This window comes from Macadamia integrifolia, chromosome 8 (assembly GCF_013358625.1).
Source record: "Macadamia integrifolia cultivar HAES 741 chromosome 8, SCU_Mint_v3, whole genome shotgun sequence".
NCBI classification, from domain to species: Eukaryota; Viridiplantae; Streptophyta; class Magnoliopsida; order Proteales; family Proteaceae; genus Macadamia; species Macadamia integrifolia.
This window is the reverse complement of record NC_056564.1, coordinates 9,208,847-9,223,491: the sequence shown is the minus strand read 5'-3', so window position 1 is coordinate 9,223,491 and position 14,645 is coordinate 9,208,847. Positions and strand designations below refer to the sequence as shown.

Below are 14,645 nucleotides of genomic sequence, written 5' to 3'. Positions count from 1 at the left end.
ATTGTACACGTAGTGATTATGAATTACATAAAGTTTAAAATCATCTCCTAATATCACCTCTTGATATTTTTATTTCTTTGTTACGTAGTGATGGAATTGAGGTGTAAATTTCCGTTTAACTGGTGGGAGAGATATGCAGAGAAGATTATAGACCCAGAAAGATATAATTATATAGAGTTGCTATGTGATGTCTATAGCACTGTGGTATATCATGTCCCTCTTGGTCATGATGCGACATTCAAAATGAAGTCTACACTCCCAAACAATGAAGAGTTGATATTGGGAGATGACAGCTCTGTGCTACGACTACTCTCTTCAAATACCAATCAAAATGTTATAAAAGTAACTGTGTTTGATCTTGCATAGAGTGATGTGGAGAAAGATCGATGTACCATCAACTCACATTCCAACAATGTTATCTCAAGGGACAATACTTTACATGGACATTGTTATAGAATGGATGGTGATGGTGATGGTGATGGTGATGGTGATGGTGATGGTTATGGATACTAAAACATGGGAAGAAATATGGCAAAGCAAACTGTTGTTAGAGGGGGTTTCAATGCAATGGCCCATAGCACGCATGCAAGAAATTCAAGTGTAAGTGGAGGTGCGAACCCTGAATACATGCTAGTGTTAAGAGCACATATTATGGAATAGCTAGTGGAGGGACTTCTGATATGTTAGATATGATAAGATATAATTCAACAGGGAGTTCTAATGGTAATTCTGAGAGTAGTTCACATGTTGCAAAAGGCTACTACTTTGTCTCAGTCAAATGTTAATACAAGTGATAACTCTCAAGGTTCTTCACCCACTGCAAAGATGACTGAGCATTCTAAGCATGAAGGAAATAAGGAAATTAAAGAGTCTGTAGATCCTGAGCCTGTTAGGCAACACTCAAGTGAGGGACCTAATTATGAGAGCAAGGGTAAGGGAGCTTATGTGCCTGACCTCATATCTTTAGATGATTCAGATATTAGTGATGCAGATTTTATTTATGATTCAACAAATCATGGTGAATTGAGTAACAGTGAATGTGAGCTTGAAGATTCTAGTAAAGACAATGATGTAGAGTGTGAGCATGAGAAGGATGTAGGCAGCCATGACGAGCTAGATGATTATGATCCAAATGTATATGATCCAGATGATTTTGAGCCAATAATTTGCCATGATGATAGTGATGATAGTAACTTTAATGTTTGAGCAATTTTTCTTGATGTGAATGAGTTCAGAGTTAAGCTTAAAGAGTTTGCTATTCGTCATAGTTTTGAGCTCATATTTGAAAAAAATGAGAAGGCAAGGGTCATGCGAGGTGCGCAGTCGAGGGTTATACATGGAGAGTTCATGCCTCACCAACCGTTCATGGGGTTGCATTCTTATTAAAGACCCTGAACCCAAATCACACTCGTACATGGCAGTTTGGTCATAAGCTTATTACCTCACATTGGATAGCAGAGAAACTTGAATCTGAGCTACGGGATGACCTTGAGCTAGATCATAATACTATGACTGTTATACTACGTAAGAACTATGGGGTTAATTGTGATGTTCCATTTATGAAATTTTATAGAGCCCGACAAATTGCGTTGAAAAAAAATGAAGGTAGTCACTCGAAGTCATACTCTTTTTTACCTGTATATGCTAGGCTAATACTGCATAGGAACACATAAAGTATTTTTAAACTCTAGTATGAGCACAAAAATGACATGCAGGCATCACCAATATTCAAGAGGTTGTTTGTTTGCTTCCATGCATGTAAGGAAGACTTTGTGAATGGTTGTAAACCATTATTGGGAATTGATGGTTGCCATTTGAAGGGCCAGTATGGTGGTGTTTTATTATCAGCCGTATCTGTTGATGGGAACAACAAGATGTTACCAATTGCCTATGGAGTTGTGAAAATTAAAAATGAAGTAAGTTGGAGATTTTTCATTTAATGTTTATATGAAGCACTGAGAACTGTTGATGATAACATTTCTTTGACATTTATGTCAGATGGCTAAAAGGTATACCATTCCATTCCTTGAAGATAGTATTATTTATTTTTTTATTTTTTAATGGTCAGTATTTAATTGATTGACTTGTGTGTTTCATAGGGACTGACAGATGTCATCTATGATATCTTTACCAATGCTCACATTCGAAATTGCAGTAGACACATCTACATGAATTTAAAGGGAAAATACAACAATCTCTTGTTGAAGAAGTACTTATGGGAAGCTTCCACAACACCTGCTATGCATCTATTTTATAGTGCAATGAATTCCATCAAAGAGATCAACATCAAGGTATATGAGTGGTTAAAGAATAAGCCGCCAACATTTTGGTCTCGACGTGCTTTCCATATTGGTTGTAAGAATAATGCAATCACTAATAATTTGACAGAAAGTTTCAATAACTGGGTTGGTGATTTTTGTAGTAAACTCATTTTGTCTGTGATTGATAGTGTTAGGATTAAAATGATGGATAAATTAAATAAGATATACTATCAAAATCTTTCATTGAATGGGATTGTCACTCTTGTTGTGAAGAAGAAGATTGCTGAAGTATATGAACTCTCGAATAAATGCAAAGTGTACCTTGGTAATATAGATGAATTTGAGGTGGTAGATTATTTCCACATAAGACATGTGGTCAATTTGAGGTTGCGAACATGTGGATGCAAAGATTGGGAATTATCATGTATACCTTGCAAGCATGCAGTGGCTGCCATTGTCCATGAGAGAAAAAAATTGAAGACTACCATGCAACTTACTACACAAAGGAAAAGTACATGAAGACATATGAACATATGATATTTCCCATCCCAGATGTAGCTGAGCTAGACATTGGGTCATATCGAAGGGTTGTCCAACCACCACTTTTGAAAAGAGGAGTAGGCAGACTGGGCAAGAGTGAAAGGAAAAGGGAACCTGGGGAGGAACCTCTTGCTGATTTTAGAAAGAAGACAAGATATCTTAGATGCGAGATTTGCAAGAGACCATGCCATAATAAGAGAACTTGTGGAAGAGGCTCTCCTGAGAGAAAAAAGAAGGGTTCTTCGAGCCATAGATCTGTTGGGAAGGTATATTACATTATCATCACCTTGTATTTTTGTTTTTTTTAAGACCTATAATATGCACTAATACTAATGTTGTATTTTTTATTTGTAAAGGAAAGAAGAAGAGGCAATGATGACTAAGATGATGTAAGCTTATCCCAAATGGTTACTGGGTCACAGGTTTTTACAACAACTGATGTTGGTGATTCAGTACAAGCAAGACTTAAAATGAAGATGACATATAAGTGGGAGAAGATGAAAGCAAGGAAGAAGTAGGAGATGATGATAAAGGAAGGTGGAGAATTGGAGATTCACTTTTTTTTTTCATAATCATTATGTAATTTGAACAATGGATGGACTGAGTCATGGTAATGTATGAAACTATTGATTTGTGATGGAGTTGTGATGTTGGATTTCATGATTTTGAATCTATAAGATTGTATATTATGGATTTTTAAATCAGGTATTTTCAGATGTTAGTATTATAGGGGAAATGCTGTCCAATTTTTCATTTTTTTTTTCTTTTCAATATTCTAAATCAGGTACTCTCAGATGTTTGCAACTTACTTCACATATATGCATGAAAATAACAATGGTAGAAATAAGATCACATTCTAATTACCATAGTGGTTTCAATTACATGTTCTTTCAACAATCCCAACCATGCCAAACATCAAAGAGTTGCATACTAGGTACATTGATAACAAAATCCTAAAGAGACATCTTAACAAAGACTTATAAATTTTTACAACCATTACAACCAATAGCACAATCACAAAATATAAAACAACTTGTCAAAGCAGCTTAAAATTTTCATTGAATCTCTCCACCCGCTTCAATCTTATCTTCATATTATGTATCTCATCCTTCGACTGTTGAAACTCATGAGGGCTTGGGTTGTTTGAAGGTTCACTTCTAACTGTTGTCACATTCATTGGTTCACACCAAGCAAAAAAAAAAAAACACATTTATTCTCCTGTGCAATCTTTGGACATGTGTAGTAGAGTCTGTTGGGGTTTTCTCTGGACTCTGATACCTTGATTGTAGCTCTTCTATGACATTTGCATTTAACGTTAACGTACCTCAGACCATCGGCTTGGTTAATAGAAGTTACACTGCAAGTAAACATTGTATCTGCAATACTCAAAAGTTTAAACTCAATTAGATATACCAACAAATAATCCCAACCATTGCATCTCATAAATAATTCCAAAATTTTATATAATATATATCAAAAAGTTCAAAGTGTGCATATGCTGCCACATTGGGAAAGGTTTTACGCATGGATATTGACATTGTCATCACCACTCGAGGCCTTAATTGGAATTACTACTACTCAACCTGTTAATCACAAGAAGTCTGAAACTGAATCAACACAAAAACAAAACAAAGGCTGAAACCATTGGTTCTTAGGATTGGATTTTGGAGGATTTTTTGAAGGTTATTAATATCGACGACGGCAAACTGTACTCTTATACTCTGCTACATTTATTCAAGCAGCTTGTCCTCAATATAAGTATCACAAAAATTTCCCTTTTCCAAATTTAGGTAGCTTGTCCCGAAATCATCTATTCAAATAATTCGCCCTCGTCCACCTTATCGTCCTCTTCCTCGTATATCCATATGTTTCCAAGAGCATATCATTACTCCCCATAAGCTTATTTGATGCAGAAACAGAAAATCTAGATCGTCCTTGAGCATAAGTGTGGGGTTTGGCGGAACTAAGTGGTGTTTCAAAATTATTGAGAAATAAGAGAAATTGGGTGGCATTCCAATCAAAGCTGTAAGAATAGATAACCAGAACAAGCAATTGAATGGGGAAGGATCTGTAAGAGGAATTGAAATTGGGTCTCTTATTTGTGGGATCTTTTGTTAGGATAACTAGTAAAAAGCAATTAATACTTTTGCGGCATCAAGGCCAACACCTCCAAGCAGAGATTTCATCAACGGTCGGATCGTCACAAATCACAACAAATGGGAGGAAAATCACACCGAAAAAGAAAGAAAAGATTTGAAAGCATACACACACAGAGAAAGGGCATACTCTCGCTCAAACTTGGTTTAATGTTCGCTTACCTGGGTTCGTCGGCGTGAATCAATCGAAGACGGAGCTTCTTCACCTGGAATGGTCTTCGCTGGGGTGATTTGCAAGGGTTAACCTTCTCCTTTGCTTACCCGGGTTCGTCGGCGACAATCGATCGGAGATAGGGAACTTTAAACTTGTCGATTGGAGACAGAACCTTCACTGAGAATGGTTGTTGAGGTCGATTTGCAGAGGTGAGATGCTCAGAGATAGGGAACCATAATCGGAGATAGGGAACCTTCTCCAACAGCTCTCTGTTTTGAGGGCAATATACATTTTATTGGTTTTTTCTCCAAAGGGTATAATGGGTATTTACCCTAAAGGGTATAATGGTTCTCTCAGCAAAATACTTAGATTAATTAAAGGATATTTAAGTATTTTCATGTTTGAATTTAACAGAATCCTCATAATAGGAAGGGGACGTAATTCGCTTAAACCCTTGGATCCACGCGTAATTTCAACAAACTATAAAAGAGGGATGTAATTTTACCATTAATGATTAATTGGGCCAGACCAGAAGTACATATGATATGGTTGACTCTTGTGGTAGACCTGGTCTTACCCATCCATCAGAAAATCGGACGGATTAAAAGAACTGGACACTGAAAGGAAGAAAGTACCCTGATCGCTAGCTATTCCTGAGCCAAATTACGGACCGTTTTGCTTTCGGTGTTTCCACGTAATAATGGTAAATGCTCATTTCATAGTCTCCACGCTGCGCGTGCAGCTGACATGCACATAATAATGCACGGACAACGCTATAATCACGCACGGCCCCCGTTCCCTATATAAATACTCGGGAGTGGGATCCACCACTCATCATTTTAATTGAAGTGGGACCCACCATATATATCGTTGCCCGCCTTCCACTCGCGGAAAATCCTTGTAATTAAAGGAGATAATATTCCCTATCCGGGACTCCCGCTGCGTTGCCTCTGGGCTGAGATAGCTAGTCATCGATCTGCTTGGAATCCGAAGCGGAATCGGAATCGTTTCATCATTAATAATCGACTCTGGTTCTTAGATTTGGAATCAAGTAGCCAACTGGGATGGATTGAGGATGAACCCAAAAGGGTAGAACCGATCAAAGTCTGTCCCTATAGACAACCATGAGGCCATGACCCACCCAGGCCCACCCTGACAGTATACGGTAGGAGCAGCTGTAATCTGTTAGGTAGTTTAAGTGTCCATAATGTCCGTTTAAAACATTACCAGTTTAATTCAAGATACTAATGAAAGTTACATAATTGCCATTGTATCTTGTTATAGTGGCTATTGTTGTAATTCCACATTGAAACTAGATGGTAAAATACTTAGATGGACAGATGGTTCACTGTTTATTCTACCAAAAAAAACAGATGGTTTACTGTTTCCAGTTTTGATATTTGAATGGAGTCAATGGACCACATAGAAAATGCCAAGTGTGGTCCACACATACTATGTCGTTTAAGGGCGAAGTTACAGAATCCCACCATTTGATGGTTTGATCAAGTATTTATACATCAGATCGGCCATTGTTGATCTTCATATGATCCCAGGTCAGTCAAATGAACGAAGCTGGGGAGACCTTATTTAACCAGGTTTGAGGGGAATCAGTGTGTCAACTCGATTTTGATCCTAATTGTTGCCGAGAGAAAGAGAACGCTTTCTGTTTTTTTTAACATTTTAGATACGTGAAGGAGCCCTGCCTATTCTTTCCCACGTGGCGAAATATAATTCGTCGATAGAGACAGCGAAGCACGAAAGAGAGCCAAACCGAGCCGCGGCCTCCCGCGGCCTGCTTCCCGCAACGCCCGAATATTTTTTCTTCGAGAACAGAGAAAAGGCGCGTTTTGATTCGTTAAACCGAGTCTAACAACAGGCAAGATAAATCCAAGATTTAAAGCCACGTGGCGAACATTAATTCGTTGAATCATGAACTTGTACAGTGTGCGTTTCCCTCGGTCCCTCCGTTATGGGTACTGTAATAATTCATAAAGCCGTCTGCGGTACACCTTTCCCTTTCTGACATTTTTCTCTTTTTCTTCATTCGCTGCCTCCGCTCGCTGCAGAAAGCTCCTTTGTTATCCATTATGTTCTGATTCTAGCCATTTTATTGAGAGCTGCATCGACTCTTCATCCTTGCAGTTAGGATAGTCTTTATTGATCTTCTCGTTCAGTCTTGTTTTCCGTTGATTGATTGTTAGGTTTGATCCAAGGAACTTCTGAGCCTCAAGGAAAAGTCGCTTGTTGCAGCTGTGGTCTTTTGACCGACGAAGTCGAAGATCTATTCCTTCAATTTCTGCTAATTTTGGCGGCATCCCTGGATTCTCTCCGGTTATTTAACACTGCAGTAGTTCCATTGACGATTCGTGTCTGTAAGGGGTTCGGATCGTTCTCTTTCTGAGTGATTGTAATTTTGTTTTTCCTGTCTCATTCGTACTGTCGAAGGATTTAGAGCAGGTGAGATTCTGAAAGAGGTATTCTTACCCCTTCCCCATTCATATATGATTCATTTGATATATCTTCATGTTTATTTTGTATTGAAACTCGTTCTTGGTTGCGCTCATGGTAGATCGGAAAAATATCCAGATCTAAAGCTTAGAATGGCCTTTCTCGGCACGCAGCAGAAGTGTAAGGCTTGTGATAAGACTGTTTACGTGGTCGATCAGTTATCTGCCGATGGAGTTTCTTACCACAAGTCCTGCTTCAAGTGCAATCACTGCAAAGGGACTCTGAAGGTATGACTAATGACTTAGTCTTTCCCCTTTTCTGATCCCACGATTTAGAACCGCCGCGGATATGCATCTTCAACCCAATAAAAATAAAAATAAAAATTGTTAGCTTTAGGATGATGAAAGATTCTTCAGTTAGTGTGTGAAGATTAAAATTGAAGAGTGAAAAATTTCTTTGACACAAAGATTGCTAAGAAATGAGGCGGGATTATTGTTTTCTCTTGCTCTTCCAAGTCCTCCGCTTTTCAATATGAGAATCCCTGTTTGACTCTTAACCATTACAGCCTCAACTATTTATTTTACTTTGTTACACGTACATCGGGTTCATCTATTTGCAGAATCTTCGATTTTGCTGTCACTGGTTTGCTGAGAATTGTGCTTGTATCTACCCTAGTGTATGTCATGAGAATAGGATAAGGAATTCCGATGAGGAACACACCGTTGTCCATTGCAAGATTGGTAGAGTAAGTAGAGGAGTCAGATTTATATTTTCCAATGGCTACCTCAGCTTTGTTTTATTGGGTACATGGTTTTTTTTTCTCACCCGGGAACAGCAGAATATTCAAACCATTCTTTAATGAGAGCAGTTTATTCCTTTTCTCAAACCAAACTCTTGCATTTCATCAATTCAACTCAAAATGCCATATCCCAACTAATTGGGGTTGTGTGCTTGAATTGTGCTTCATCAAAGCCTCAATGGAACCTCATTTCTTTCACCATTATTCATCATATCTTTTCTCACCAAACCTTTATAAAAGTTAAGTGGTCTTCACTTTGCTTTTGGTTTTTATCCATTCTGTTTTCGTCTTTCCATAAGTTACTGAAATATGTCTACTATTGCTGTGGCAATATAGCTGTTTCCCTCTTCCTTTCTTCCTTTTCCTACCTCGTGTGGAAAATGGTGTTAAGTTTGTCACGAATTCTTGACCCGTTTTGAAGATTGACCTGCTCCGACATATTTTAGTGACGATCCGAATGGGAAGTTTTCTGAGAACTGTGATGGAAGCAGACGGATTGGGTATGGTTCGACCCGCGACTTGGAGTATATAATGTACTGTCGTCTTGTTGAGCAAGTCATTGTATTTTGGAGGGTTTTTTTTGAGTTAGGGTTTCAAAGCGAGTTTTCTCACCGCTGCTTGGGTGTAATCTCTCTTCTGCATAGTGAAACCTCTTCTTTTTTGCCCGAGGACGTAGCACACCACATTGGTGTGTGAACCTCGTTAAATCTCTATGTCATGCGAATCTTTTGTCTATTTATTTTCGTATTTCTTGGTATTTGCTCTAACAACTGGCATAGTTGCCTACTTGTTACTATTTGCATTTGTTGTTTGATCATCTAATGCAAAGGGAGGAAGAAGTGAGGGAAAGAGAAGGAGAAGATTGAGGAGACAAAGAGGATGGGGGGTCTTTGTATGTAGTCGTGTATTTCTTCATGATGATCACAAATAGGAAGAGGATGCGGAAATGGGGAAGAGGAGGAAAAGGGTTGGGAGGGGATTTTGTGCTCTCAGGGGCTGTTTGGTCCATAATTAATGTGGGAAGAGTTATAAGGAGAAGCAGGAGGAGGTGCTTATTTGGTGAATATTCTGAATGTCTGAGGCATCTCAGTGATGATTTCAGTCTTTTTCCTACTAGGGCTGCAAATTGGTCTGGACCAGGTTGAAATTTAGCTTTCCCAGCTTAGGTTTCAGTGGGTTGGGTCAGGGCCGTCTGGCTGTGCCGCCTTTAGGCCTGAAGAGGATTTTGGGCCAGGCTGAGCTGTCATTCACCCAGCCCAGCTCAGCTGAAGACTGGCCAGTGAAAGGTAACTGTAGCTTGCCTGAATAAGAGAGTGGGCTGGCCTAAAACTCTTATATATGATATTATACATGTAGGTAAAATCACACCATATAAAATGCACTATATTATATCCTGAGATTGATTAAGTTATTACATAGGTTGTACCATGTAATACCATGTGATGTTTTAAATATTTATTCACCTATGTTATCACCTCCATTGGAAAAATGAAGATCTCACTTTTGAATTGGATTTGAGAGCAAAATTTTACCTGTTTTCAAATGTTCCTATTTTCAGCTGAGCAGTTATTCGTCAATGGAAGGTGTTCTGTACTGCAAGCCACATTTTGAGCAGCTTTTCAAGGAGACCGGAAATTTCAGCAAGAACTTTCAATCTCGTATGTCTAGTAATTTATGTCGGCTAATTTAATTAATTAATTAAAAATTTTTTTTTTTTAGTTTGTAGCTGCTTAATTGTTTGATACATTTCATTTTCGGCAGCTGCAAGGTCGGCTGAGAAGTTAACACCAGAACTGGTAATTTTTCCCTGAACTGCTGAGTCTTGGCTCTAATTTTCATCAGATAAAAGAATTATATTAATAAAGTGGGTAGTACTGTCACAAGTGTTATCTCTGATTTTTGTGCATTATACGGGTTTCAGACAAGGTCACCTAGCAAAGCTGCGAGCATGTTTTCTGGAACACAAGAAAAATGTGCAACTTGTGGTAAAACAGCTTACCCACTAGAGAAGGTAGAGTTCCAATCTTAAATTTGTGCTCCTGTTTCTTCTAATTGCTTCTTCTTTGATTTCTGACGTGTAATGGAACCCTTGCAGAGTGGTAGGACTTTAGATCTCCTGGCTTCCCTTAATTATCTCTCCCTGAAAATTTTAAGATTGTACTGTTATTCTGTTTTGTTATTGTTCCAGCGGTACCATCAGCCTCCTCCATCTCAAGTTTGATCCCCATCAACTCTCCTGGCCTCCTCATATTAAGATTTGGGGTGGGAGTACCTCTGTTATAGGCGACTCTAGCTTTCAGGTTCCAGCTCTTAAGCCTTTGTTGTTGGGATATTAAAGCCCAGTTTCAGGTCTGAAACTCCAAGTACAGCCAGACCTAACTAGCATGAATTTTCTCAGATTTAATCCTTGCTTTCCAGGATTGTTATTGGTTGGATTCAGGAGAGATAGTGTGGAGATTACCCACTCAAGGTTTCTCTTTGATTGGGCATCTCATTAGAGAGTTCCCTTAATTTTTACTACTTCCAGATTTGGTAACATTATTTTATTTGATACCATACTTTGTACTTTCCTTGGCGCAACAGTAAGGTTGCTCCATTGTGACCTTGTGGTTGCGGGTCAAATTGGGAAACAAACTCTGCAAAGCGGGGTTAAGGCTGTGTACATTATGACCCTTCCTAGGCCCCGCAATGGCAGAAGCCTCGTGCATTGGGTATGCCCTTTTTATAATTTATTCTTTCAAAATTACCCTCCTTCTTTGTTCCCAATTAAGCCCCGTCCTTAGTCAATAATTAGTAATCCCTTTGTATCCCTGCCCATATTGATTTACCAAGCAACCCCTTTGAGATTCTGTTTGTTTATCAAATATCCATTACCGGACCTTTTGAACCGTTGATCGTCTGGGTGGAACCCTAGCGACCCATAATCAGGGTTATTAAACCCGAGTTCACATTAACCTTCCTTTGTGCAGTCAGCCAAAACTGATGCTTATATCCTGTCCAGTAGTTGAACTGGATTTGCTGTATTCACAGATAAGAATCAACCTGTCGCTTAATTTTTCATGCATTTGGTCCCAGTGCACTCCTCCAGAGGGTTGGATTTAATTATTACTGAAATTCTAGAATTAAAATAATGGCAAGGCTGTTATGTTTTTTTTTTTTATAAATTAGTACAGACCCATTTAAGGTGTTTAAGTAACTTGGGTAACATAGTAGAATTCTGTCGTCTTGAGATGATCATTTTCTTAAAGCTTTGACATGGAAATGGGTTAAAAATCGTACAGGTTTGTTAATATTATTTACATAGGGATGCCAGTTGACCGATGTCAGACCTTCTCCTTTGTTAAGGAACCAGTATGGGTTTTTGTTGGGAAAACATTACATAAGTTGAGTATTCCATTTATGACAGTTCATTGTGAACGAACTTGGGCATGAAATCCGGGAGACCTAACACTTAGTCAACATTTGAACTCAAGCCAAGTTTCCTCTGATTATTTACCAATTGGTGTTCAAAAGATTTATGAGGTTTGTGCCTTGAGATTGATCATCGTGGTGTGTGGAACATGCATCAAGCCATCAAGGCTTAATCTTAAAAAATGCCTTAAAGCCATTAAAGGTGCATGCGTACATCATGAGTTGGAGTCACTAGTTCATAGGGGGAAAATAAGGGAAAACAATCTGATTTCTTTGTCTAATAGTTCATTGATAATGTGAAACCCGCTTGTTTGTGCAAACCAAAATTTTTATTAGCTTTTTAATTTTTTATAGAACTGTGAGGGGGTACTGAAATCTGTTGTATTGGTTTTTGTTGTCACCATTATGAACTCAACAAAACTAGTACAGTGGAAATTTTATGACCTCCCCATGTAACCGCGGTGGTGGGGGTATAAACTATTTGTGTAAGTTACCTAGTTCAACTGGTCTTTGCTGATGGAAAAAGTGATGAACAGTATGTTACATAGTTTCATTGATCTTTTCTGATCTATGCAATGCAAATTAAATTATTAGCCTCAAGTTTAAATCCATCCTATTGAGAGATAAAGGTGTGAAACTAGGAAATTTTCTTTATAGGAATAATAGATGGGGGTAGGAGTAAATCTATGGGTGGTAATGTGGAAGTAAATGCGCTAGGCATGTGAAGTAATTGCTGCTGTTAAACAATATTGGACCAGTTTCTTTTGACTGTCATTTTCCTTTCAAAATATTAGCATGTTCTGTTAAGTCAGGAATAAAACTAATTCTCCAGAGAGGAATTTTAGCAAATGCGGTTTGTTCTCAGGTGAACAAACCAATTAACGGCGACTGATGCACATTTTTTTACCAGTCACTGATTACATTCACACATATGAGCACACTGATGTCGTAAGCTCTTAGGGACCATGATTACATGTCAGGAGGAGTTGTTGCTGAAACTTCCACTGGAGGGGAGCGGATGGAGAGTATATTCTTTTAACCATGGTTTCTAGATATCAGGGAAAAAAATGTTACTTGCAAAAACTCAGTACGGGCGGTAGGAAATAGATGTCTACTAAGATACCTGGAAACAAATAAGTCTAATTCTTTTGATATTCTTTCTTCAGAAACCTGAAAGGTAGAACAATATGGCATCTTGTAATAATAAAATATACAGTTAAAATTGGTACCATGGCCTTTATATTATGGGCAAATGCAGCTCTATGGAAGAACCACAGAGTTGATATTCTTTCTTCAGAAACCTGAAAGGTAGAACAATATGGCATCTTGTAATAATAAAATATACACTTAAAACTGGTACCATGGCCTTCATATTATGGGCAAATGCAGCTCTATGGAAGAACCACAGAGTTGTAATAATAAAATATACAGTTAAAATTGGTACCATGGCCTTTATATTATGGGCAAATGCAGCTCTATGGAAGAACCACAGAGTTGATAAGGTTGCATTAATTACTTGCTTCTGATTAAGGGAAACTCTTCCAAATTTATGTACACAAAGATAAATGCATTTTTTTCTTTTTTGAATATAGGTAAATTCTTATGTGATACAAGTTGTCATTTGTCTTCCGAATGTTGTCAGGTAACTGTGGAAGGACAGTCATACCACAAATCCTGTTTCAAGTGCTCCCATGGGGGCTGCTCGATTTCTCCATCAAACTATGCTGCTCTAGAAGGCATCCTTTACTGTAAACACCATTTCTCCCAGCTTTTTAAAGAGAAAGGAAGCTACAACCATCTCATCAAATGTGCATCAATGAAGCGCCCGGCAACCCCTGTTCCAGATGCTTGATTATGAAATCTTAATTTCTCTAGCTGACGAGAGTGGTTTATCATTCAATACAGGGTGTAATCCTTGTCTTCAATTTCAACATTACCCCATAGGGTGTGCTTTCCTCTGATTTCCCCTTTCTGAGTTTGTGTTGGGGGAAATCGCTGATTTCTCCGCTTTGTTGTGGCTCACATGTTTTGAGTGGTTTGTTTCTGTTGTTTATGAGATGTGAGATTACTTTCTTGTGACATTTGTGGTGCCTCTATGCAATTGTGATTATCAGTGTGATTTTTCATTATAGGAGAAAATAGATAGCCATAGGTTTGGTTTGCCAACAATATTAACTGTTGTATAGTATGGCTGCAACAGGTAGAGCAGGGTATGGCCTCACCCTCAGGGATTTCGGGGTTTTCTAACCGTGCCCTTTAGTGGGTAAGCCATAATACCCTCTATCAAAGTTATCCAAGTCGGCTCCGATGTTTCCATGTAAATTATTTCATGTGGAAAATTTTTGTAATGCTTGTTTTTAAGAGTTAAAATAAGGGAAAGCCAGCAGTATGCCTAACCTAGTCTCAATAAGGGAAAATGTTGGGTATGCTGTTGGTATAACCTTATACAAGATTTGGGTTTATCTCTCTCTTCCTGTCCTTTGAAAAGTATCTTATGCCTATGTAATGTACCATACATTATAACTAAATTGAAATTATGCAATCTTATCTTATGGTTGTGATAATAATGAAATAGATATGGGTCTAACAAATATGAAAGCTATTGTATCCATCTTTATTTTTGTTGGAAAGGAATCTCTTGATAATAAAGATGGATTACACGCAAAATATTTGTACCATTGTTGCAGAGAAACAAGGATCAAAATTGGGCCAACAGTCCTATCCGTAATAGACTGAATCCTCCTTATTAGGGTATTTGTAGTATCTCTCGCAACCCTTGGAATACATGAAAATAGATATATATCAAAATATGAAACAAGATATTAAAAAATTTATGATTATATTTTATGTTTATACAGTCAAATTGGGTGTAAATT

At 38.1% G+C, this 14,645-nt stretch overlaps 1 protein-coding gene and 1 long non-coding RNA gene across 3 annotated transcripts; one reads left to right on the top strand and one right to left on the bottom strand.

Annotated features, from left to right (window-relative positions):
- Window positions 1-3,636: 3,636 nt before the first annotated feature.
- On the bottom strand, window positions 3,637-5,363 carry LOC122085632. The gene is made up of 2 exons (XR_006142179.1): window positions 5,120-5,363; window positions 3,637-4,158 (listed from the first exon to the last, which is right to left on the bottom strand). It is a non-coding gene; the product is annotated as an uncharacterized LOC122085632 (long non-coding RNA).
- Window positions 5,364-7,125: 1,762 nt separating this feature from the next.
- Window positions 7,126-13,895, top strand: LOC122087050 (LIM domain-containing protein WLIM2b-like). 2 transcript variants are annotated; one of them, XM_042656025.1, is made up of 6 exons: window positions 7,126-7,585; window positions 7,681-7,846; window positions 9,917-10,016; window positions 10,120-10,154; window positions 10,280-10,369; window positions 13,412-13,895. In XM_042656025.1, the coding sequence occupies exons 2-6, from the start codon at window positions 7,712-7,714 to the stop codon at window positions 13,619-13,621; spliced, it is 570 nt and encodes a 189-aa protein (XP_042511959.1). In that variant the 5' UTR covers window positions 7,126-7,585; window positions 7,681-7,711; the 3' UTR covers window positions 13,622-13,895. The 2 variants fall into 2 exon arrangements, with proteins under 2 accessions (XP_042511959.1, XP_042511958.1); XM_042656024.1 differs by having other exon boundaries at window positions 7,127-7,568.
- Window positions 13,896-14,645: the final 750 nt, after the last annotated feature.

Coding starts and splice junctions, on each gene's coding strand:
- LOC122087050 (XM_042656025.1), top strand. CDS start 7,712: ATGGCCTTTCTCGGCACGCAGCAGAAGTGTAAGGCTTGTGATAAGACT. Junction 7,847..9,916: donor ACTGCAAAGGGACTCTGAAG/GTATGACTAATG, acceptor TCCTATTTTCAG/CTGAGCAGTTATTCGTCAAT. Junction 10,370..13,411: donor CAGCTTACCCACTAGAGAAG/GTAGAGTTCCAA, acceptor GAATGTTGTCAG/GTAACTGTGGAAGGACAGTC.